This window comes from Plodia interpunctella, chromosome 14, assembly GCF_027563975.2.
Source record: "Plodia interpunctella isolate USDA-ARS_2022_Savannah chromosome 14, ilPloInte3.2, whole genome shotgun sequence".
Lineage (NCBI taxonomy): Eukaryota > Metazoa > Arthropoda > Insecta > Lepidoptera > Pyralidae > Plodia > Plodia interpunctella.
Window position 1 is genome coordinate 8,303,143 of NC_071307.1, and position 26,791 is coordinate 8,329,933.

At 36.1% G+C, this 26,791-nt stretch overlaps 3 protein-coding genes across 9 annotated transcripts; 1 reads left to right on the forward strand and 2 right to left on the reverse strand.

The window, feature by feature from the left end:
• Positions 1–54: 54 nt before the first annotated feature.
• On the reverse strand, positions 55–8,808 carry LOC128675338 (protein phosphatase 1 regulatory subunit 7-like). Of its 4 annotated transcripts, none has more exons than XM_053754680.2 (8): positions 8,622–8,808; positions 8,305–8,536; positions 7,588–7,716; positions 6,789–6,951; positions 6,014–6,138; positions 5,288–5,471; positions 4,068–4,233; positions 55–179 (listed from the first exon to the last, which is right to left on the reverse strand). In XM_053754680.2, the coding sequence occupies exons 1-8, from the start codon at positions 8,626–8,628 to the stop codon at positions 94–96; spliced, it is 1,092 nt and encodes a 363-aa protein (XP_053610655.1). In that variant the 5' UTR covers positions 8,629–8,808; the 3' UTR covers positions 55–93. The 4 variants fall into 4 exon arrangements, 2 of the variants coding, with proteins under 2 accessions (XP_053610655.1, XP_053610656.1); XM_053754681.2 differs by having other exon boundaries at positions 55–183; XR_008405266.2 differs by having other exon boundaries at positions 97–179; positions 1,233–4,233; positions 8,622–8,807.
• A 956-nt stretch (positions 8,809–9,764) lies between these two features.
• Positions 9,765–12,231, forward strand: Mcm10 (Minichromosome maintenance 10). Its single transcript, XM_053755227.2, has one exon. It carries the CDS (start codon positions 10,003–10,005, stop codon positions 12,124–12,126), a length of 2,124 nt encoding a protein of 707 aa, XP_053611202.1. The 5' UTR covers positions 9,765–10,002; the 3' UTR covers positions 12,127–12,231.
• On the reverse strand, positions 12,228–26,703 carry bur (burgundy). 4 transcript variants are annotated; one of them, XM_053755225.1, is made up of 16 exons: positions 26,557–26,703; positions 23,486–23,608; positions 22,715–22,901; positions 22,188–22,305; positions 21,616–21,772; positions 20,262–20,405; positions 19,411–19,507; positions 18,456–18,544; positions 17,730–17,893; positions 16,946–17,126; positions 15,905–16,039; positions 15,394–15,565; positions 14,969–15,086; positions 14,397–14,511; positions 13,878–14,069; positions 12,228–13,595 (listed from the first exon to the last, which is right to left on the reverse strand). In XM_053755225.1, the coding sequence occupies exons 2-16, from the start codon at positions 23,585–23,587 to the stop codon at positions 13,494–13,496; spliced, it is 2,073 nt and encodes a 690-aa protein (XP_053611200.1). In that variant the 5' UTR covers positions 23,588–23,608; positions 26,557–26,703; the 3' UTR covers positions 12,228–13,493. The 4 variants fall into 4 exon arrangements, with proteins under 4 accessions (XP_053611200.1, XP_053611199.1, XP_053611201.1 ...); XM_053755224.1 differs by lacking the exon at positions 26,557–26,703 and adding an exon at positions 26,125–26,160; XM_053755226.1 differs by lacking the exon at positions 26,557–26,703 and adding an exon at positions 25,869–25,887.
• Between the last annotated feature and the right edge of the window lie 88 nt (positions 26,704–26,791).

Genomic DNA, 26,791 nt, shown 5'->3' on the forward strand with positions numbered 1-26,791 from the left:
AACTAGTAAACTAAAGCTAGTGAGCAAAGAGCCTCTGAAGAATAGACAAGAAACATAATCCATAGACAACATTTATTACAATATGTATAGTATTTACATATGCGGCTTGACCAAAACACTCCTAGTCGGGCCGCCGGGAACAGCCCTGCATGGCGGAAGGGTTTCTGCTGACGCCGTGACTGCCTGGAACAATATATGAACTGACGATTTCTGCCCGCGACTTCATTCGCGTGGCCGAACAATTTTTGGTGAGGTGTCAAAATTATTAGAGAAATTTTATTGTAAGGCAAAGCGAAATGATAGCATACATATTACTATTTGGGAAGAATTACAGATCAGTAAAAAATAGAAGAAATAACAGTATGAAACAGAGAGCCAATTAAAAGTCTCCACGGGTAACATAAAAGTAAGAATTTGTGAAGAGAACAGAGTGTCACAAGAAAATACATACAGTTGGTATCAAACGCAAAACCAATATAATAAAAGTGGCTTGTTTTGTTGTAGTTAGTACAGTTGTAGTAAGTAGTTGGGTACATCAAAGCAAGCAACTTTTATTCTACGACTTTTCGTGATTCGTAGTTTTTTTTTATTTCATATATAAAAAACAAACAATCTAATTGGCGATTCTACACATCTTAACTCAAAGTAATAGCCAAGCAACACGAGACAGCACAGTAGCGTTATTTAGCGTAATCGAACATAGAGTTAACGTTTTATAGAAACGACATTAAAACTAATAATACAAGGATTTTTTTTTGTATTTATTACGTTTAGACAAAAGAACAGAAGATGTTAGTATCTATGTACCTTATACGCCTTTGAAAAGTTATGCGTTAGATACCTATAACCCTGTGTACTATTGAAATTATTTTCTTCTATTCCTATATCCCCTGTCGGAACAAAAGGCAGACACAAATCAATTCCATCTTAAACTGTCGCTGAAGGAAAAAATATAGTCTTTATCACTTTCTCAAACATTATACTTATACTGAGTCATTGAGACAAAACGAGATTTTGTACAGTCAACAGCACATCAAACCCCCCGTTACTCCGCATGGGTGTGTTCATGTGCTGTTCACTGCACATCAACCATTTTAGTATACAAAAATGTACTCTGTGACATCAACCAAACTGATTATAAATAAGAAAAGCCATAATTATTAAGCATCTGAATTGTCATGAGATTTTATATACTCGTTTGCTCACAATGCTGTAAAAATATATATACTTACGTTTAGTTCGGATACATATACAGTTTCGCGTCTTTATTCCTAACGGGGTAAACAGAGACGCAAATTTCAAGTCGAAAGTCACTTTTAGATGTAAGGCGATTATTTCAAGAATTGATATTAAACAGTAATGGGTCCCTAATCGCCTATTACAAAAATCCATAGTTACTTTTCCCTTGATCGACTTTTACACAGGAGAAGCAGCTGGCACATTATGTTTTCTTTTGCTATGGACTAGGATGGAAGACATCGGAATTCAGTATGTTGATTATTACACCATTTTGTGTAATACCTACCTGTAGGATGCAAATTTATGCTAAACAAAAGTATTAGCTAACATGATGTAATTCGATAAGGAAAATATAAATAAGGATCTATTAAATACCCAACATTATAGAAGTTACTTTTTATTATTATAAATATTTCTTATATTCTAAATACGATCGACTACAATTGTACAGTCTTACAATAATATGATAAATACTTCATAGGTAGTGATTACATTTGATTTCACGTGGATTATGAAATGGTCTAAAGGCTTTTAAAAAAGACTTAGTGTTTCAACCGTTTGTTTTTGAGTCATACGATTAAAGCCTTAGAAGTCTTACTTTTTAATGTCTAATTGAACATTGCAATCGGGTTAAATTCAAATTCAAATAATTTATTCAGAAATTAGACCTTCACAGGCACTTTTTCTCGTCAATTTTTATATTTATAGTTATTTCTCACAAGCTACAAACTACTGGCATTTCGGAACGACCACTGCTGAGAAGAAATGCCGAAAGAAACTCATTTGAACAGTGTTGGTCCCTATCATGCCAGATTGGCTTACCGTTATTGTTTCTTACAATGTTTTTTTTTCTAATAATATATAACAATATAAACTATTAATGTGTAGCTAATATTTATTACGATCGAAGTCTTGTAATTAGCATAGTTTTATATGTCGCAACATGTGTTAACTTTACTCCATATCTCGCTGTAAGAACCAGGGACCGGACCGTTATCCCTTTCACGGGTTTTGAAGGCGTTTTTGGAATGGGTTTGCTTTCGAAAGCCGTTCGGTGCTGTACCCTTTATTTGAGTTAGGTCATACGAAGGAGTTACCCGTTCAGATAGCAAGCTAATTTATGCTTTAAGCTCAGGCTATACGGTCTTAATTTGAATAAATTGCAATGCACAACACAATAATTACACCCAAAATATTGCAATGTTCAAAGCGCTACCAAGACCAAGAGACCACACTGGTGTACAAAATCTACTAAATCCGATAAAAGTACATCGTACTGGACCGTTAGTATAGGCACTTAAACCATACATTTTGTTTTTTGAAACAGACAACTATATATATACAAGACTAATAGCAATAGCTCGCATGTTTTAGAAAGAGATACAAAATCTATATTTGATTGGACATTGATTATATATATATATATAAACTAGCTATTGCCTGCGACTCCGCCCGCGTGAATTTCCCACGGGAGCGGTTATTTTTCCAGAAATACCATGTCGTTCTCAAAATTTAAAAAAGATTGGTGGAGTAGATAAAGCGTGTGAAGAGGTAAGAAACAAACTTACTTCCGCGCTTATACTATTAGTTACATTTAAGATGAGATTATAACCCAAATTATGTATTTTTATTAGATATTATAAATATATAGATTTTATAATACTTATTACACAAGATTTGACGGTTACTGGCAACACATATTTTTATAGTAATAAAATATGCTTAAATATTATTATATAATAACAAGTTACATATCCTAAGTATAATATAATGTAGACAATATTATTGGGGAAATATTTTTGTATATATTTCATATGTTAATAAATGCGTAGTTAACCCGTTATGAATACAAACATACATTAGATAATTATAATTATACTTAGAAAAATATAATTAATAAAAATTACATAATTTAAGTGTAATATTGGACTCAATTTTATTGTGGACATTGCTACATGTACATAATTCTAATATAGTACATAAATAAGTCGTGTCACAGCTTTAGTTATCATACTCCTCCGAAACGGCTTGACCGATTTTGATGACATTTATATATATATAAATTTTTTTTACACCTATAAGTGATATTGGTCCACCGGAGCGAAGCCGAGACGGGATGCTAGTTTTCATATAAAAGTGTAATGAACTCGCAATCAAATAAATCTAGTATTTTTCCATATTATTATTATTATTTAGTATTTTATACAATTTGTACCATTATTTTTGTCCCAAAATTTTTAGAAAATAATTTATTTTTTAATAATTACCTATTAGTGCACTAATCATAACTACTTTAAAATATATATTCAAGACTACAATCAACAACATAAACTACATCACGTACAAATAATGAATTTGGTATGTATATTACGGCCCGGAGACTAAATCCGTGTAAAAAATATTTTTTCAAATTTGTGGAGATCTATATATAACAGGCTTAGGGTTACCACCCGTACTATACATTATAGTATCATATTATATTTTAGCCAGTCCGTACTAATATTATAAACAGAAAAATTTGTATTTTTGTTTGTAATGAACTCAAAAACTACTGGGCCGATTTTGATGAAATTTGGCACAGAGATAGGTGAAACCTTCAGGAGTTACATAGGCTACTTTTTATTATGGTTTTACCCGAGCGAAGACGGGGCGAGCCGCTAGTTATACTATAATATCATACAAAAAAAAGTATACAAAAAATATAAATTTTTAGCGCTATTTTTGGAAATAAATACTATAATTTCGGCATAAAAAGGTGGCAACACTAAACAGACTATACTACATATGAACAAACTACATCTATCTACATAAAACAGTGAATTATCTACACAAAGTGGCGTCGATCTGCGTCAGCGATGGCAGCAACAGTTTCAGTTTCCGACGGTAGGCCGGGTCCGTAGCTAGCGGGTTCCTCTCTAAGTATATCGTCTGGATTTTCTTGTTTTGTTGCAGGTATTCTATCGACGACCAGTTCGATATTTGGTTGTCGTTCAGCTGTAAAAAAAAGATATTGATATTACAAATTTTTGATTTTAATTTTGCATACATATAGTTGGAAGTATGGAGAAGGACATGGGGTACCTTTTAACCCGGAAATTTAACTGTTCCCGTTGGGAAATTAATGCGGGAGAAGCCGCGGGCAACGGCTAGTTTCTTATAAAAAAAGGTATTGATATTACAAAATTTTGATTATAATTTTGCATACATATAGTTTGAAGTATGGAGAAGGACATAGGGTACCTTTTAACCCGGAAATTTAACTGTTCCCGTTGGGAAATTAATGCGGGAGAAGCCGCGGGCAACGGCTAGTTTCTTATAAAAAAAGGTATTGATATTACAAAATTTTGATTATAATTTTGCATACATATAGTTTGAAGTATGGAGAAGGACATAGGGTACCTTTTAACCCGGAAATTTAACTGTTCCCGTTGGGAAATTAATGCGGGAGAAGCCGCGGGCAACGGCTAGTTTCTTATAAAAAAAGGTATTGATATTACAAAATTTTGATTGATAAGAAATAGGGTAGATGACTAATTTTATTAGAAACACCAGTGAAAAATAATACTGTGATAATGACAATGCTTTCAAAGATATGGCAAAAACGCTCATTTTTAAACACGTCCAAACGCTCCATACTAAATAATACTCTAACGTGACGTCACGATTCAGTAATATCTTAGCGAAAAAAAGATATGTTAAACAGCTAATAAAAGTTGTTTCAAAATGTTAGTCTTTTATTTTGGTTTTTTTTTTTTTTATAATTTGTTTTCTTTTTTTAAATGTACTTTTCAACCGACTTTAAATCACATGAATTATCACAAAGATCTTGAATATATTTTATCTAGAGCATACATATGTTTTATAGTATTTTTCTAGTGTGTGTCTAGGAACTACTTGCCACATTAGCTTTCGGTGGGTAATCGTAAAAGTCATGTCAGATGTCTTCACACTACTTGTAACACACATGAAGAAAGAAATATATCACGGTAGTGGAGAAGTTTTAGACACACACTATACAATGTACGTAAAACAGTTTTTTTTAACTTACCCACAATTCCTCAAGGTCCTTCATATGTCTGACGTTGTCGATCTCCGTGATCTTGTTATTGGCGAGGTCCAGGGTCTGAAGGTTCACTTGGTTGTTCAGATTCTCTATGGCAGTGAGACCGTTCTCTGATATGTATAGCTGCTCAAGTTTGGTTAAGTTTTCCAAGTTCTCGATCTTTGTTAACCTGTTTAAAAATGATTATTAGTTCGTAATATCTTTATTGTAACAAAGTACACTTACTGGAAGTATATACAGGGTTACTGGTATCAAACGCAAAACCTCCTAAAGACTACTTGGGTACATCAAAACAAGCGACTTTAATTCTACGACTTTTCGTGATTCTTAGTTTTTTTGTTCATATAAAAAAATTCAATCTAATTTGCGATCCTATACATCTAAACTCTATGTAATAGCCGAGCAATACGAAACAGTACAGTAGCGTTATGTAGCGGAATCGAACATAGAGGTAACATTTTATAGAAAATATTTTTATTTATTTATTACGTTTAGATAAAACGCCTTTGGAAGGTTATGCGTTAGATACCAGTTACCTGTATATAAAACAAGAAGGTAAATCTACAATGGCAGATTTATCCCATGAAGGGAACTCTTCCAGTCAGCCAGTGATGGTTTGACATTTGTTTGTGATATATTTACTGTACATAAACTTATATAAAACACATGATATAAATTGTACAATATTAACATGATTAAAATGATGAATACCTGTTACTTTGTAGCACCAGTATCTCTAGATTGGTCAGATCATCTAAGTTTTGTATCATGGTTAATTTGTTCTTTCCTAGATATAGCTGCTTGAGTGTCGTCAGGCCTTCGAGATTCTTGATTTCCTAAAAAAATATATTTATATATACAGGTGCAATACACATTATCATCATCATCAGTTTCAGACTACTGCATATTCTATGCTGACACAAAGCGAAAAAAATCATCTAACAAATAACGACCTAAATATGTAAAAAGCATTTGTAACTATGGCTTTATCCGGTATAATAAAAAAAAGATAAAATATCACTAGCACACTCTTGTCTATGTTTTGGTTAATTTAAAAGTTTTTCATAGTCAAGTATCCTTGTTTAATTTATTCGATTTCTACAATTAAACAATACTAAATATAAGATGGGTTTGGCGTGCTATAATTGGCCGAAATATTTCATTCCTTAAAAGTTTTTTTATACCTACTAGCTATGCCCCGGGGCTTTGCTCCAGTGGGAATATACCCTATATACCCTATGTGTTATTCCAGGTTATATTATAACTGCATACTAAATTTAATAACAGTCCGTCCAGTAGATTTTGCGTGAAATAGAAACATACACACACACACACACACACATACATACATCCTCACGAACTTTCGCATTTATAATATTAGTAGGATTAATTAGACTGTAAAACCTCCTTGAATAAATAAATATACTCAAGATACTTTATTTTACCACTACTATTATATGTATTAATAATAATATTTGAGACTCACCCTAATACGGTTGTCACCAAGCTCAAGCATTTCCAGTTTTGGCAGATGGTTGATATTCTTGATCTCGCTGATCTTGTTGGAGCTGAGGTACAGCTTCCGGAGGTTCAGCAGCCTCTGCAGACCAGTTATCTCTTTTATTCTGTTGAATGATAGGTCCAGGATTCTGCAATAAGGTTTGTTTGTTTGAAACAACTATATTGAATATAACAAAAAAAAGTACAGAAAATAGATAGAAAACTTAAAAGAAGCAGCAATTTGGTTTGATTTGTCACCTTATTTTATACATACATAGTTTCTTTTCCATCAATAAGCCCACAAGCAAACCTAGGCTCTGTCTACCCCGTAAGAGATAATAATGTGATACTATAACTGTATCTTGTACTTGTGCAATTATAATTTTTTTGTTTTAAATTGTCAGAGCTTAAAGCCCGCTTTCTTACCATTATGTCTTGTCTAGAGTCCACTTAATGTTAAATGTGTGAAAGAAGTGGACAAAAGCTACTTATATCAGAGTATCACAAACAAGCATAACATCTGTCTCAGTGAGCTAAACAAATACTTTAGTTATAAGAGTTGTCTTATGTTTAACACAAAGCATTGTGCCTTGTTTTCAATTATAGATATCAAGATTAATGTCTCTGAGACAGGTTGCAATACAACAAATAAAACTACTACAAAAATATCCATCAATACATATAATAAACAGTAAAAAATTTTGTCTGTACACCTTAATATATATAAAAAATATTGATTATGAATTTGCAATGTTTATTGATAACTATTGTTAATTAAAACTTACTCTAGATTGACCAGGTTGTCGAGATTCTCAATAACAACAATCTGATTGTCATACAGCTCCAGTTCCACCAGTGTAGTCAATGTGTCCAGCCCTTCTATCTTCTTGATGAGGTTCCACCTCAAATATAACCTGTAAACACAAATTCAATATAATATCATGAGCTTAGGAGATGCTTATATGCCCCTATGATTTGATGCCCGTGATATGTCTATGTATTACAGAAAGAGTAAGTATCACATTGTTTAACACAATTCTCTTAACATTAAGTAATTTAACTTTATGTAATAGTATTTAGTGCAACAAATAAATAAATAAATAATGTTGAGTTAATTTGATTCAAACTTTAAACTGAACAAGACTACCTAGAATACTTTTGAAATATTTTCAAAATCAGCATTTCAGGAGTCAATAGCTATAGGTTAATGGCAATATTGAAAATATCAAATCTATTACATACTTGGATACTCAATTGATATAAAAAACAATTAATTGATTGAAGTAGGTTTTATATAATTAAAAAACTAATGGTCTAGTTACTGGACAGCTACTTCCGTAAATATTTTTAAAACAGTCAATTTAGATCTGTCTTGGAAAACCTCTTTTCTAAAGGGATATACCTATCTAATATATTATTGAATTTTTACATTAACATGCAATACATGGACAAACACTATGACTCACTATTTTCACAACCTTTATGATACAGAAATAAAATACCTTTCTAATTTTTTAAGTCGCTCAAGGTTCTCAATTTTTCCTATCCTCCCGTGGTTCAGATCGAGTTCCTCAGTATGCTCGTTTACAACAATAATGTCTTGAGTCTCTTCTTCTGTCGGCGGCGGCGTAACAGGCGGCGGCGGAGTCCCATTTTGTTCAGCCGTGTTTACATTCTCACTAATTGCTACGTCCTTAGGAGCTCGATCAGTCTCCATAGGCGTATTTTTATCATCTAAAATCAAAGTTATAAACGTAAAACCGCTTAATCTACGAATTAAACTATAGGTCGGTCGAGCGAGTGTTATTTATTTAATCACCTGACATTTTCTTGCTGAAGTTTTCTGCAATATAAGTGTCAGAGGTAGTATACACACTTTATATTTGCGAGATACTTTCAAAATAATCAGAAAATAAAATGGAAATGCAAAATGTTTCGAATTCGAAAAATTCCATTGAATCAAGACTTGATTGAGGGAGGTCGGAGGAGCGGGAGGAGGAGGTAGATTGATTTGATTGTCATTTACGGCTAAATAAGATTATGACAGTGATATATGTGGGGAGATTACTGCACATTTATCCCGCCAGTACAGCACTGTATGTTAGATACACTACACAAAATGTATCAGTATTTACTATGGCTTTGCCGCCTTTTGCTATGTCGATTAAAACGTTTATTTTAGAGTGGGTACTTTATTAATCCTTTCAATAAGCAAGCATTCGTTTGTGAAAATATACAACACTGCAGCATATTCGGGTGCCGAAATATTGGGAAAAATCGTTTTCCATAAGATAAAAAAACTTCCTCACGCTGTAAAATTCGAGCTAGTAAACGGACGAAAAGTAGCTCTGAGCGCTTCACACGTGAAGACTTATTAAAATATGAACTTCATATAGGTAAGATCTTCAGTCAAAATCAAGTTTAATATCAGTTTATGACCACAGTTGACATATAATTCAGAACATAACCTATAATATGGTTATTATTATCAGGATAATCCACTAAATCCTTTCTTTTTCCTTTAAACCGCACCACGATTGCGTAGAAGGTATTTTTGGTCGTAAATCTGCAACAATATTGAAAATTGGCGCTTTTTGCTTCCATTGGCAATGTTTGTGTACCTTAGTTGTACCAGTAGCGCCATCTGCGCTGGGCTTTGCGTAATATGCCCTATTACCAATTAGTCCGTGCACGACCAACTTGGGGTGTGGCGATGTGCCGTATTATATAACGTTCCAGATAGGGAAATCTTGGAAATTTTCTAACATCATTACTGTGAAATTACCGATTAGAATTTATCTTGAAAATTAATCTGCAGAAATTCTCAAGGAAGACAATTTCCGAGAAACATACATTCTCAGCGGCACATAGCTAGCCACAGCCATCCATGCAGCTTCACTATGCAGCACAGCATAGCAAGTGGCAAGTGTCATATACTGTCAGCTGGTTTTGTTTGACATACAAATTCAATCATGTTCATTTATTGAATAGATTTCGCGCCTTTTCCGTGTCCGTGTATGTAGGTACTACTTTTTAATTTTAGTTATATTTGATAATCATTTACATTAAATACCTAGGTGCCTAATGTATCAGTATTGACTACCTATATATGACCAAACAGAACTGTATGTGAATGAGGAACAACAACTTCTGATCTGAGTAAATTTACAACCGATTTTTCACTCAATAAATTATATATAATGGAAGAATGTGATGAATTATCGCAGTTAGAAGAATTGCTATGTGCAGATTTAAATGAAGATTGTGATGAAAATTCCAAAACAGTGCAAGAAATAGATATTTTTAGCAAAATCGATGGTGAAGAAAGTAAATCTCAAGTAGATAGTGCTCCTCCAAAAACATCAGTTGTTCATAATGGGGATACAGACTCCTCAGACGACGAAGAGAGGCGTAACTATACGGAACGAAAGTACAACGATTACGGATCAGAAATCAAGAAAGCATTGGACAGTAGTGAACATGAACAAAAGGATAGATTAGTGGACTTCGAGACTAGGTTACGTCAAGCCAACATAGATGCAAAGGTAGAGCGCAACAGATCTTTTCTCAAAAAACCAGATACTGCGCCCGAACAAAAGAAAAATACTTTCTGTGTTCCTGATACAAAGTCCAAACAAGCAACAGATGTTTACACCGATCCAGTATTTGGTCTTAGAATAACTAAACCTTTGATATCTAGTACTGCTCTTTTAGACCGCATGCAAGGTCGAGAAGCAGTCAATATGCTAAGAGTTAAAAGGTATGTTGAAAATGAAGATTTAAAAAAAGATTGGGTGATAGCTGGTGCCATAGTGAAGAAAAGTGCAGCCAAGAAGTCCCAGAAAGGTAACCAATTTTTAATATGGACATTGAGTGATTTGAGAGATGATATGAAGACTGTATCAATGTTTTTGTTTAGAAAGGCTTATAATGAATTATGGAAAACAATGGAAGGTACTGTTGTTGCTGTATTGAATCCTAATGTTTTGGATCGATCTCAAAATAGTCAAGATCAGGCTTGTCTCAGTGTAGAAAATCCTGATCGGGTTATGATATTAGGTCAGTCAAAGGACTTAGGTATTTGTAAAAGTAAAAAGAAAAATGGTGCACCATGCACAGCTTTTGTTAATTTAAGTAAATGTGAACATTGTATTTACCATGTGAAACAAGAATATCAAAAATTTTCGAAAAGACAAGAGCTTCAGTCATCTACAATGGGTAAAGGGCTTGTCAATTTGCAGAACAAAGTATTTGGGAAGAGTACAGTTATTTATGGTGGAAAAGCATATTCAGCTTTACCAAGTGGAAATCAAAAGAAAGTTAAAGAAATGGACCAAAATAGATTAATGTCACTTAGTGATTACAATAAATCTGAAAGAGATAATTTGATGATAAATAAAGCACCACCTGGGGCTGGACCCTTCAAGAAATCTGAGATCTTGCACAGTCCAACAACACAAAGAACAAGTGACTCTGAGAGACTGAACAGACTAACTGGTTTAAATTCCAGCCCACAAAGTTCTAAGAAATCAGCAAGCCCAAGTTTAGCTGACAAAGTTGCTAGTTCCCCTAAACTAGGCAAAGGATTTAGTTTGAAAGGAAGTGGGGATATAGATTTAAGCATATCTTATGGACAGAAGATAGCTGCTAAAGCCAAGGAGAATGCAATAAAGCTCGTTCAACAAAGTGGAGGGATTAAAAAAATTGATCCCAATAATATAAAAGGTACAGAGTCTGGCAAGAAAAGGGCATTAGAAAACTTAAATAACTCTGGTAGTGAAGAGAATGAGAGTAAAAAATTGAAGCCTAATGAAAATATTAAAAGAACTAAAGGTGTTATGTCTGAACGATTCAAGAAGATTCTAGAAGCAACCTCAGCTCACCAAAACTTGATTGAACAACATGATGATGATGAGCAAGATAAATATTTCAATAAACTTGAAAAGAAGGAAGCTATGGAAGAGAAAATGTTAAATACTTTCAAACTGGCCTGCAAAGCAGTAAGGTGTGTGAAATGCAAGTACACTGCATTTTCTGCAGCACAGTTGTGTAAAGATGAGAGGCATCCTCTAAAAGTGTTGGATACATTCAAGAGATTCTTCAAATGTGCTGATTGTAACAACAGGACGGTTGCTTTGGAGGTTATTCCACTTCACTCTTGTAGCAACTGCAGTAGCTCACGATGGGTCAAAGCCCCAATGCTCAGAGAAAAGAAATTAGAGTCATTATCTGAAGGCCTTTCAATCAGAGGTGAAGAAGAGACCTTTATTGGAGGACAAATCAATAAAGGAAAGAATATAAATTTGTTAGTCCCTGATGGTTAATTAAGTTTGAAGTATTTTGATTTGACTGAGATTTTATAACTAATTTATAACTTGATTTTAAAAAGTGCATGAAAGGTTTACAATAAAAATCATTATAAAAATAAAGCATAATATAATTTTATTATGAAACTTCCAGTCAATAACACTGAACCATTCCATAAAACACAAAGTGTCTTCGATTTAAATACAAGATTCGTTACAATAACCTTGTCGAGCGGAATAATTGCGGGCTTTATATTTTTACACAGCCTTTTACAATAAATTACTAAATGTTACAAAACTGATCAGTGGAGCTAACAATAACATGTGACACCAATGTATTGTGGTACACAAATGTATTTACAAACATATTCTGGGCAGTGGTTTAGTCATGGAAAAAGTTCTGATATGTAAAAAATAAATTCAGAACTTGAAAAATCCTAAACACTAAGTTAAATCTACATGGGAAACAATAAAAACAATATATAATAAACAAAACCAATATTTTATTCAACAGAAACTCATTGAAAATAACATAATCATAACCTCGATGTCTTGATAACTTGTATAAAATATGGGCTGTTCATTATTTATAACATTAATCATTCATTTTATATCATGTCAGAGAGCACTAAAATTGATTTTGACTGAGAATTGCCAAACTGATCAATATATTGTGCTATGGAAAAAATGTCTGGCCATTAATATAAAAAATAAACTGTGCTGTGCCATTAAAAACCACAAGTGCTTAGTAAAATTTCAAATAGTGAACAAGAAGCGCAACGACCAGGCGCGATTAGGCACTTTACAACGTGAACGATTCATTCAATGTACAGATTCACTGATCCTTTTGGTCATCAAACTCAAGGTCACCTCGAGAGAATAATTTCTTTTATTTCTTATACATGAACTACATAACATCTCGTACATGCGATTTTGAGTTTGAATAAACAGTGAAGAGTTAATAAAAATATAACCAATTTGAAACTGGCAATGATCTTCGCGAAATTATTTCCATATTTGAAATGCCTCGCAAACCGTGGTAGCAATAATAGCATTCAAACTAAAATTAACATTGAGTACATAGCATTGGCATTATCAAAACGCCACCGCATTTACAAACATTAGTGGCTTCTTTTATTATACATCAATAAAAAAGGGCACTAAAACTAATACAAAAGGTACTTTGAAACGACGCCTTTTTATGAAAACAATGTCTTTCATTCTCATTAAGGGGAATACGGGTTTCTTGAGACGCATGTATTGCCGAGACTAAAAAATTCGCCGGCGTCGGCCGGTGTTTCGTTCAAAAAGTAACCAGAACCACTGCCCTAGGGGTGCGTCCGTTGAGTGATCCAGTAAAAAACATAAAACGGGAGCGACAGCGATCATTCCCACTCGGTGGTGGCGGGCGGCTTGGGCGTCAGGTCGTACAGCACGCGGGAGATGCCGGGCACGCTCAGCAGGTCCTTGCGCATTCTGTCTAGGACCTAATGACAATATTTTAACATTAGCATATTTTTTTTGTAACTGGCTGAATTTTAATTTTTTTTTAAGAATGGTTTAATGATTTTGAAATAAAAGCAAGCAGCAAATTGTAGTTCTGAATAAAGGTGACTTCTGAATGTAATATTGTAACTCAATTCAGTAATGTGACTTTACATCATCCTGGAACTGCAGGCAATTTGAGACTTGAGATAAGGAAATATGAACTGATCAATGGACTTTCGTTCCTATGCAGTAAAATTACTAATGTATAATAGTATACTCACGTCCTGCGGCATAGCGTCGGAGCCAGGTATAGCGGGCACACCAGTCATAAAGTCCGAGGTGATGAAGGGGCGAAGCACTACGGAGCGCTGACAAGACGCCGCACGAACAGCCGCGTCGCGGTCGAAGTGGATCGGTATCAGAACTACAGGCATTTGGGCTATGCGGTTCATTATGCCGCTTGAGATCAACACCTGAAACGACGAATTTCCAATAAATGAGGGTACTAAGGTGTACTAAGGTGAAAGTTGTAGTGTCACAAACAAAGCCATAACTATAGGGACCATTGGTGAGTTTTCGTGTTACTATGAAATTAGTAGATAAAATAGGCACGTGGCTTAAAATACAGCTACAAAGGTTGTTTAAAAAATCGACCAAGAATTTATTAAAATAACTTTATATTATCACTTAACTTTCTATTAATCGTAATCACACGAAATAATCTGTTCACAACTAGGATAGGGGATCACATGAGTTTACATAGTAAAAAAACGAAAAATCATGTTATTTTTAATGTCTACCTGTGTGGCAAGATCATCAGCTTGACGTAACGTAGATATAACTTGTTGTGTGAGGAAGGTCGGCGTGATGTCGGTCACTTGCTCTTTGATCAGACCACCGAATGCGTAGCACACCCTATGAAAAAGTATTTTATTTATTACAAAAATAAAAGCTATTTAAATAATACAGACCTTAAATAAACACGTATAAAACCAATATAAAACATAGACAAAAAGACTTTATTTCAAATTATACTATTTCCAAATTACCATTGTGGTCCGATCTAAGATAATGATAGTTGCAATATTTACAATAATTAATCGAACCAGCAGGGAAAAAAGTTAATTTCGTCCGATCGGTAGGACAAAGGAAGTCGGACCATGTGGCCAGAGCGTAATAACTTGAAAGCCTTTCTGCCGAAAAATGGGGACCGGTTGTTTAATGAAATGAGTTTTTTTCTACAGCGGTCGGTCTGAGTGCTCGTACCTTGTTAAATACCTAATATAATTTACAATGTGTATTTATAAAAAGTGTTTGTGAAGGTTTAATTTCCGAATAAATGTTGTGACTTTGACGATGTGACGAGAATTACCTGTTGACGTTATGACAGACCCTTGGAATCATTTTGGCGAGGTAGGCCATGTCCTTCCAGTCAGGCGGGTATCGTTCTGTTGATAGCGCCACAGCGTAACTGTACGTCCGTCCGTCACCTGCCAAAATACAGATAAACAAACTTTAATGTGGTATGTACTAGATTTTTCATATTGTTTTTTTTTTCAATATTCGAAGGGAAGATGAAAATGAAAAGATTTTATGAAAAAAATGTCCATCTTGAACTTCATTTAATTGAGATTCATATAATTGTTGGACGGCAGTACAGTCGGCGTCTTCCGTCACGTTAGTAATATTATAAACGTGAGTGTTCGTCCTTCTTTCACGTCAAATGGAGCATTTTGGCAACTCCTAGTTTGAAATGAAATTAGGCTATATAAAACAATGTAATCTGTAATATCTCACCCTGAACTCCGACGGAGCGCAGCGGCAGCAGCGTGGCGGCCACAGTGGAGCTGGAGGAGATGCGCTTGAGCTCCGCCTGGTCCGCGGCGCTGCTGGCGGACGACACGCGTCCCAGCAGCGCGTGCGACTTCACGCACATTGACGCGTATTCCACCATTATTTTCACTATCACCTGGGGGGAAAGTTGATTTTTAATTTGAATATAATCTATCTATATTATAATTATGAAGAGAAAACATTAAAAAAAAATTAAAGTTATAAAGAGAAAAAAATTGTATTTTTGTTTGTAATTAATAAACTCAAAACTATTGGACCGGATTGGGTGGATTTTGATCAACTTTGGCACAGAGATAGACGATGGAGTAAATAGGCCACTTTGTAAATATAGAAAAAAGAACGAAATAGTGCTAGTAGTCGCGTGAGGTTTTCAGTAATTTTTTTTATTATTACAATTACATCCTTGCAAAAAAATCGGAATAGCACTAGCAGAACATAGCGGCCAGGTGTGTACCTGTGTCTCAGCGAAGTCGCGGTCAGCGTAGGGCTCCTCGAGACACAGCACGCGCACCGCCAGCCCGGGGCCCGGGAACGGGTGCCGCTCCAGCAGCGTCGTCGGCAGCCCCAGCTCCAGGCCCAGGGCGCGCACCTGACGATCGTAAACACCTTTGGTCACTTGTATCTTGTATCCGATCTAACGATCGGTCTGTTGGACTCCAAAACATCAAAATAAGATTAAAATATTAATAAATATAACATTAAGGTGCTTGTTGCTGTTTTTTCCCCTTCATCAGTCTACTTATCCGAACAGTCTACATTCCCGATTGGTCTAATCATGACATGAATTGGGACAGTAGACCAGGCTTACCATCATCTCTTAACGCGATCCACTTTACGACCTAAACTGAACTGCATCGCAAATTCGTACCATCGACTTAATTTTTTGTATGGATGCGATTCATTTTAGGTGCCTAAATTGAAATGAGTTGCATTGGAATTGTTCTGTAAAAGTTGATGGTAGGCCTGCTGCAGGCCTACCAGTTGTACAAGATTACCAAATAGTTAAACACAGTCCAATGAGACAAGTGATGGGGAAAATAGATTGTTAGGAAAATAAAAGTAGATTGGAAACTGTACAGTTTGGAAAAGTATACAAAAATTAGAAATAAACCAAATAGGAACGCAGACTAGTCGTTCCGGAGGTCTGAATTTGTTACAGAATTATTTCTAGGAAAGGACTATAATGATATATTTATTTCAGAAGTCAAGATTCCATAATTTACTAGTAATATTGTTTATAAATATCAAATATAATAATATTGTAAAATACACAATACACAAATAATCAATTAAAATTAAATATTAAATAATAAATCTTTATAAATTTTCTTCTAGATTCTTATGATTTTTAAGAATCTTATGTTTCTTCTCATAGGCAATGGGCTAACCCTCTACCTGGCCTATAATTCTACTCTAACTGGACTCGTATCATATAACAATACAGAGTCCCAAATCTGTGAGAGTCATCTTACACCCTCATCCATCATCCAGTTACCTCATCCTTGTGGAAGTCCTTCAGGGGCTCGACGACCCTCCCCCTCTGCCTCAGCAGTCGCACCAGCTCAGTGTCGTTGTGGTGAGTCTTGATTGTTGCCGCGTTGTTGGAGCACAGAGACGAAGCTGACTCTATCAGGTCCGGCCGGAGGGTGCCTTGGCCGAGGAGGACCTGGTCTTCTCTGTGGTGAAGAAAAAAAATGTTTAATTATTTTTTACAATAACTGGAGACAGAGAGAGCTCATTCGATTCAGATGTCTCGTGTTGTGCGGACCTGTGTAGTTAGTGCGGAGGAACACCTGTGAGTTTGGTTGTGATGTAAAGTATCGCGCGGTCCTCCGCACGATTTCAAACTTGTGACTTGAAATAAATAAATCTGATTCATATTAACGGCAGTTACATATATAAAAGACTAGATGTTACCCGGGGCTTCGCTCCCGTGGGAATTTTGAGATAAAATATAGTGAAAAAACTTCTAATATCTGAACCCATTTCAAAAGTACTTTCAAACTTTTGAAATGGGTTCGGTAGTTTCTGAGATTACCTGCCTCAAACATACAAACTCACAAACGTATCCTACCTCTTTATAATAATAGTATAGATAAGTATAAGATACAGATCTCAGTCAGAGGAAACCTGCACACCAGTTGACAGTTTTAGTTCACTAGTGTTTATGAGACAACTCTGTACATCTGACATGACCTATCGATATCTAGTGGCAACTACTCAAAAAGAAAACAATTGGATTTGTCGTCACAACACTACAAATAGTACAAAATACTGACTGCAGATTCAAATCCCGGACTGCCTGCTCCGCCAGTCGGATGAACACGTCCCCGATGATCTTGCGCTTGTCCTCCGGCGACGTCGTGTGGCAGAGCAAGGGAGTGTGGCGCATGCGCGCTGTGCCCGGGCCCGGCGACAGGACTACGGTGCTGCCTTGACGAAACTAGAAAAGAAAAAAGTTTTACAAAAATGTCACAAGCTTTTACAGAGAGATCTGTCACGTGACAAAAAAATAGTGTCCGTGCAGTTGACGTCCATGTTATTACAGTTCTAGCTTTTACCCGCGACTTCGCCCGCGAGATTTTCCCACGGGAACAATTATTTTACAGGGATGAAAGGTACCCTATGTCCTTCTCAGTATTTCAAACTATAAATAAACTTACTTTTGCATTTATAATATTAGTTAGATTAATTTTTATTAATTTTAAACTTGTAGATGTGTTGGTTATCTTCATATTTGCGTGTCGATGGCAAACCTACAACGTTCTATTGGGTGTTCAATATATTCTTGCCAGAACCGAGCCACTTCAATTGCTTCATCGGAAGTTACCATCAAGTCAGCTCAAGTACAGGTGTTTGGACACCTGGGACAGGCGAGATGAGCATAACCAAGTTAGTTGTTATGTTTATTATTATTAAATGGCCCTTGGACAGGCTCTGGTTCAACTGCAATACAGAACTACCATTCTGTGCACTTGAATATAAGTTTCAGTTTCAATACATACTTGATGCGACGCATTTACGACGTGGAGACGAACTCCTAGTTCTCTGAGGCACCTCTCCACTTTTGCGCTTTCGTTTTTACGCATAAATCCTACAAACAAGTATAAATAGTATATAAATTTGCCTTATGCCAGTACGGATAGTTTTTTTTACTATTTAGTATATTTTTTTTTACAAAAATGCAATTATGACCACAAGTTTTTATTGCCACCTAGAGATAATTTATTTCATTCCACTCATGGCCCACAAAGTCATGTTTATGCAGTAAACCTTTGAGGAGTTTCTTTGGCGGAGGTCCATCCTGGGTGCACGATTAGGTCATGAATGCAATGTCGTCCAAAGTGAATGTACAAAATTTCAGTTCAATCAGTTGAAGATATCTGCTTCCAAATCAAGTCGTAAGTTTCCAGCCAAACAAACTTTCATGAGTAATAAAGAGCAGGAACATTGCAATACCAAATCGAACGATTGTGATTGGATGATAAACATCCATGTTGCTAGTCAAGTGGATACTGCGCCATAATTTATTTTCTACTCTTTAGACAGACTGTAATGACTGTGTTTGATGACCTCGGTGGCGCAGTAGTAGAGTTGCCACTGAACCGAGAGGTCCCGGGTTCGATCCCCGGTCGGGTCATGATGGAAAATGATCTTTTTCTGATAGAACCGGGTCTTGGACGTTTATCTATATATGTATTTATAATAAAATATAGTATCGTTGAGTTAGTATCCCATAACACAAGTCTCGAACTTACTTTGGGGCTAGCTCAATCTGTGTGATTTGTCCCAATATATTTGTTTATTTGTTATTTGTACGTACATACATTGCAAGTTAAATCTCTCATCCGAGCGTATTTCCCGGTTCCTTCCCAGCCGTTGAGCGTCGGAGCCCAGGGTCCACTTCCCTATTTCTAGAAAGCATTGCCAGTTAAAGTTGTAAAAATAATTTTAATTTACCGTTGTCAATATGAAGCGCGATAACTTGGTCCTCGCGAAGGGCGGTCCTTAGCAACGCCGCGCACACTGTGGAATCCACACCACCGCTCACGAGTACCTGACAATATAGTAATGTTGTAGTGGGAGTCCGAGAGGTAAACACACATGTTACACTCAAACATGTTAGATATGTAGCGTACTTTTATCAAATTAAATAAATTACATGCAGAAAAATATGAAATATGCATTAACTGACGACCTCTGCAGTCAGTGTGGACTGCAACACTAGAGTCCCGGATTCAAGCCTCGGTCAGGTAGTAAATGGATCTTTTTCAGATCGACCTGGGTCTTGGATGTTTATCTATACTTACGTATATATGTTATACTGCTTGATACAATGGTTCGTGTTTATTGATTCAATTCATTGATAAATCTGGATGTATAAGCTGCAAATGTTACATAACATATTATCTACCCACCAAATGATAATAAAATTCTAATTTAAAATGCGAAAATTATTATAAACGCGAAAGTAAGTTTAACGTTTTTTATCTTCACCGGAAGCAAGTGGTGGTCGACGAAAACTACTACATTATATGGAATACAACCTCACTTGGCACAAGTACACGGAACATTTGACGCGCAACATACCGTCCTTTCCTTTTCATTACAATCTGAATGTGTGAGATCGACTATGTGCTATTTCACTCGACTTAACGGCAATGCGTGAGATAGCGTGATATGTTGCGCGTGAAATGTTGCCTAGTGTATTTATAGTTTTAACCAAACATTTCAGCTCACAGGCGGGGTTAACCACGTGACCATCGCCGCTCCAAGATTTTTTTTTTCGATTCAAGATGTTAGAAACTTACGAGCACTTTATTATCGCCCACGGTGTCCCTGATGTACTGTATGCAGGCCTCGCGTCGCGAGCGCAGGGTGAATGACCGCGACAGCCCGGCGATGTCGAATAGAAAGTTCGAGAGCATTTGCTTGCCTTTCGGGGTTAGATCCACCTGGGAACAAGGACAGTTGATACTCTCTCTGATCCTCGCGCGGTCCTACATTCGGAGCTGTGACGCCCCGAAGCCCAGGGACGGAGGTTATACTCTCTCTTTAATCTTCACATGTTGACGACCTCAGGGGCGTAGTGGTCACCACCACGTCCGCAATTTGGATGACCTGGGTTCGATTCCCAGCGCTATATTTGTACTTGTGATAAATATAAGTATTTGTCTGCGGTTTTGGGTGTGTTGTGCCCATTCCCAAATTTGTGTACATCGGACCCACAATACAAGCTTAGTGCTCATTGTGAGCCGTTGAGTGTTGTCAATTTATTATAATTGTTTACGTTACGCGTTTAGTTCGGGGCTGTGACACCACAAAGCAAAGGGCCAGTGTAAAAAATTACCTTAAAATTTTGAAGATTCGGGAGCATTGGAGATAGTGAGCTGGAGTGACATAGGCTACTTTTTACCGCTGGCAACACTTTGTAATGATATAAATCATAACCTAGGCTTTAAGTCATTCTTTTACACTAACTTTTTTTTTTTTTCCTTCTATTTTAATTTAGAGGTTTTCATCTGAGAACCAGATATGTCAACCTCATCGTACTCTATCCTATATATATATAAACAATACACTAGCTTCATAACTAATATTATAAATGAACATAATCCTGAACCTTTAATCCTGGAACTGGTCATCACGTTTCTCATATATTTTCATGTAAGTTAATTGTGTTTCACATCGATATATATATATATATTATAATCTAGCACTCGGATCACAATCATAACCTGTTTTGATATACCTTTTGACTATGTACATTATGTACTTTTATATATTATTAGAAAAAAAAAAACATTGTAAGAGACAATAATGGTAAGCCAATCTGGCATGATAGGGACCAACACTGTTCAAATGAGTTTCTTTCGGCATTTCTTCTCAGCAGTGGTCGTTCCGAAATGCCAGTAGTTTGTAGCTTGTGAGAAATAACTATAAATATAAAAATTGACGAGAAATAGTGCCTGTGAAGGTCTAATTTCTGAATAAATGATTTGAATTTGAATTTGGAAAAATAACTGTTCCCGTGGGAAATTTACGCGGGCGAAGCCGCGGCCTAGTTTGTAATAAAGGCGGGTTTGTTTCCAATTTTAATTTTTCTTACTTTTTTCATACAACAAAATTGTTACAAAAGTAAATATAAACATAAACAAAACTTACTTCAGGATGGAATTGAACCCCATACAGCCTCATCTGTTCGTTGTATATGGCGGCTATGAGGTGGTTGGAGGATTGCGCGCCAACACGGAATCTCTCGCCGACTTTCTGAACGCTGTCGCCGTGTGTCAGCAGAACTGGCTGGAGCTTCTCCAGACGACTGTTGATTAAATATGATACAGGGCCTGTTTCACCACTTTCTGATGAAATATCTGACATGCAGAATAAGACTGCTCTCTATCTCGTGAACCATGATATTTAACTTGTTTTTTTACTTGATAATGGTACGAAACCCTTAGTGTGCGAGTCCGATTCGCACTTGGCCCGTTTTATAACGCCATCTGTTCGATATTATTTCATATATGCACCGAACACAGAAAATATAGGTCACATTTTTATATTTTTGCGATAGTGACATTGCGGCTAAGTCAATCAAATAAAGGTGCTGCTTATTTAAACCTAGCTACGCCCCGGGGCTTCGTTCCCATGGGAATTTGAAGTGTATTGCAATGAATAAACAAATTGAATGAAATTTCTTCCAGCAATGTTGACCGTCGAGTTATAGAATGTCTTACTTGAAGAGTGGGCAAGTGGTCTCCACTTCCACTTCATACTGGCCGTCTTCCCGAGCCTCCTTCCTCAGCACGGAACCACCAAACTCCTTGTTCAGCATTTGCATGCCGTAGCATATACCTGTAATGGAATGATAAGGTTGAAAAATATAGGTACTTGACTAACAAATCGTGTTAGAACAACATCGCGTTCTAAGGCTTCACCTAAACTACGGTGCAGACGATATTTGTGAAATGTAGGTGAAATTCAACTTGCAAGATTTGATTACAAATAAACATGTCAGGAGAAGCTAAATAAAAGCTTGTAAAAAGGATAAGGAAGCGGAATGTTTATTTATTTAATACTAGCGGCCCATCCCGGATTCGGTCAGGTAAAAACAATAAATTATAGAACACGGACGTAAATCTAAACTACATGAAAAATCCGTGTAGCAGTTTTGGAGTTTATCGCGAACAGATAGACACAACGAGGCAGAGGACTTTTTAGGACTTTGTTTTATAATATGTAAAAACGAAGCTCAAACACTCACCGAGCACCGGCAATCCAATTTTGAATATATCCGCGTCGTATCTGGGCGCGTCCTCGGCGTAGACGGAGTTTGGTCCGCCCGAGATGATGATGGCGCGGTAACCGCCTTCCTTCAGGTGGTACGCCGGCGTGTCCAACGGCAGGATGTCCGATTCCACGCATAGTTCGCGCACGCGCCGGTCTATCACCTGTGTGGAAGCGAATTTGTATAGTTAAGAATAAGTATAGTATACGCCACGAAGGTTCCGCTGAAGCGGCGCTACAATCGCTGACAACAATAACGTGGCCGTAATTAATACATATGTAGTTCCACATATTGCCACGGGACTTCTTTCGTGGTGTGGACTCTATTTCAGTTTAGCTAAAAAATATATTTTGATGTTGTAAAAATTACTTTGCCTACATAGCAAAGTAACATGCAGAAGAAATATGTTCCGATATTATGTTTTGTTATCATTTTATTATGGTTTGGTCTATTTCTTCAGCTAACCTGAGAATAGTTTAAAATTTAGTGACATACAAGTAACATCCAATCGCTAACACAATATTTTTGGGTTAACTTAAGGAGCTATCCTAACTTCTACATGTTTGCGTCACCAAAGTAAGGGACACCTAAAGACGTTATACTATACCCAGAACATGTCCACCTCGTGTCGACGCTTTCGAACGTAATCAGAATTAGATTTTTCCGGGCAAGTGTTTTGCCACGGTCACAGCTTTATGAAGCATAATCGCAAAAAAGGGTCCGATGTCAACTCAAAGTAAGAATTACCTTTCCATACTGGGAGCCCGCGTCCAAGATGGCGACCTTGTCCCGTCCGAGCGACGACCCGTTGGTACCGCGGTACTGCCCGTCTGCAGTGGCTGTGTGCATCTCGCCAACTCGCCAGCAGCACTGTCAACAAACATTGTTCTTTCAGAGGGTTGTATCCTAACTGATATTATAAATGCGAAAGTAAGTTTGTTTGTTACCTCTTCACGTTCTGTCTACTCAGCAACCAATCTTCTTGAAATTTTGCATACAAGTAGTTCAAAGTGTGGAGAAGGACATAACCTTTCATTCCGTAAAAATAAATGTTGCTATGGGAAATGTACGCGGGCGAAGCCGCGGGCAAAAGCTAGTTCGTGAATAAAAACTAAATTAAGAATTTAAGAAACCCCCGACTGCGAAGTTGCTATTATCGTAGAAAAGAAAAGAGTTGACGGTTGCCAAACAGCTGAATGCGCATTTTAAAAACGTAGCTAAGAAGAATCTCGTAGGTCAAAAAGTTAAAGCATACTAAGCTTAAGTATGCTTTGTCGTCACACTTGGCTAGAAGAGAATTTTATCGTTGGACCAAAGCAGGGATGGGGTGGTCGCCGAGATAGGGACAGAGACCGGTTACTAAACCACCAGGTGCTGGTCAGCTGGTGTCCTTGTATGGGTCAAGCAATAGATGAGACTGGCACAGGGACGTTGGAAGTTGCGCGAAAAAGGGAGGCCTAATACTCAAAAGTGTATGATGATGTTTTGTCTCGTTCTGTAATTTTGTCAAATATTGTAAAATGTGATAGTGACAAAACATATCTTAGTTCAAAGTATGCTTTAACTTTATATAAAAAAAGGGACAGATTTAGATTTTTTAAATAGCATTATTAACTTTATTTAATTTCTTCGTATATATTTTATTCTGTTTTATTCCATGAACAATTTCCATATTTGCATGTGAAGTGTTAAAGTAACTTAAGATTGATAAATAACATCGACATATTTCGTCATCGTCATTGATAACACAAATGAACTAAAAAAATAATGTTGATAGCTTTATAACTACAGCGCCGAACTTACGATTAACTACGGTACCTTAAACAGAAAATTCCCGAATCCGAACATAACACAAACTTAATCCACTACGTCGACACATTTTGACGACCAAAGATCACAGAAAAGTTCCCATATTTCACACAAAGATAAAGATAGCAGCCACAAAGCGCCAAGCGTGAAAAGTACGTATAATCATTAGTACGAATCAGTAGTTCACGCTAGGTGTGAACGTTATTTATAGAAAGAATCCCACATGATGTACAAATATAAATACACAAACATGACGCTGTTTCACTAATGTCAAACATAGCGCCACTTGCATTTTGCGCTTCGGAACGTCGACGACGGTTTCTATGCAAGTGTGATGACGGCTTTAATGTCGTGTACTTTCCAAGCTTATGCTTGCACTCTGGAGCTTAAGAACATAGAATGTGCCAGCTGCTTCAAATCCCGCGCAGATTGTAAAAGTTAATCAAGGTAAAGGGCTATGAACTGGACATTCTTCCTGTCCTGTCAGTATTTAATCTCAATTCACACCTCAATCACATAGACCTTCGATTTTCGCAATTTACCCTATTATGAAGACATAGGATTATAAAGGGAGTCTTAATGGAAATTGTAACTAATAGAATAAAAGGGCGAAACTAAACATAAAGTAAGACAACAACACAGTTATTCGTTAGGCAGAGGGAGATAGCTGACTGTTCAATGTGCATCTGCATATTATCAGAGTTCATCTCATTATTGGATGCATGCATGTGTCTGGAGTTATAAGAGTTACTTCATAGTTACAGCTAGTAATTTTTAGGGCAATCATTTACCAAGATGAGATTGTCTTTGGGATTGATAGAAATACAAGAAGGAACTTTTATAGGATCATTTGTCACTCAGAACAGACTATCAAGTGATCATCAAATCCATTAAAAGTCACTATTTAAAGTCTACCTTACAAACCAGTGCAAATGCAATTAAACAATAGTTTACCTATTGTGTCTTGATTTTCCACGATCAACAGGTTAAAATAATTAAATTGTTTCAGGTAAACTAAAACAAATCAATATGGTTACATGAACTCCACAGTAATCCTAACAAGAAATAAAGATTTATATAAAATTGTGTAAAAACTTCGACAATTTTTCAATGTTGTATTTTATTAAATATAACAAGATTTGAAGTTCAGGTCTCAAGACCAGTATGGTGTACCTCGAATTTATTTCCAACAGTTTTATAACATATATGGCAAGAAAACCTAAACACATGTTCACAGAAGTACACAACACCATAAGTATAACAAACATCCATTGTTAATCAAAATTAAGAAATGACTAAAATTATGATATATTTGAGGTACCTTGATTTTTGTATTACATATGTACAGTTGCTAACAGTGGCAGGGTATCACTTGTAGGATCTGTATCCAACACATATGTTTTGACATAGGTTACATCAAGAAGGTTATCATTTCATTATTGATAACAACTTAGTTTAAGACCTCAACACTTTGCTACTGATGTAATAATGTGTATTGACTAGGCAAAAAAACTGTTCATAAGAAAAACAAAGCAACAATCTTGCAATTTCTAACAAAGGAATTTATTGTTACATACCTTTCTGAGAATACAAAACATAGTATCATGTGAACTTATAGGGGAAGACGCACATTATTAAGAATTCGGATGGCAGAGATCGAACGATAAAAAAATTGATAACATTGAGATAAAACTCAACAATTCAGCATTTCTCTAAAGTGGACAGCAGTGGCAGACCGCTAACCGGGTGACTCCGCATTTAGACGTAAACTTACGAATCTATTAGGAAGAGTGTGTTGAATCCATTTTGGCTTATTATCATTTTTGGAAACAGAGTAGATTAATTATGGATAAAAATGCGTGTAATTCAATGATAATGATGAACAAAACCGGGATTTGACATTCGTTTCTGGGTCATAACCACAGTCATATTTTCGCAGTGGCCATTGCTATCACTTATATTGAGACATTATTTGATGAACGACTCGAGATACAGATGTATGGACTTACCTAAAACAAAATATTCGCGATTTTAGAAGAATATGTTCATGAAAAACACGAAAAAATGTGATTCTCCATTCAGCACTACGAATACAAAATTTTAGTACTAAAATTTGCAGTCAGGTGGCGCATGGGCTCAGCTTTATTTGCGATGCATTACAAACGTATTAATTATATTTTATACAAAAATTAAAAAGGCATGTAAGAAATAAACAAAGAAAAAATCCCAGAAGTATTTTTACAA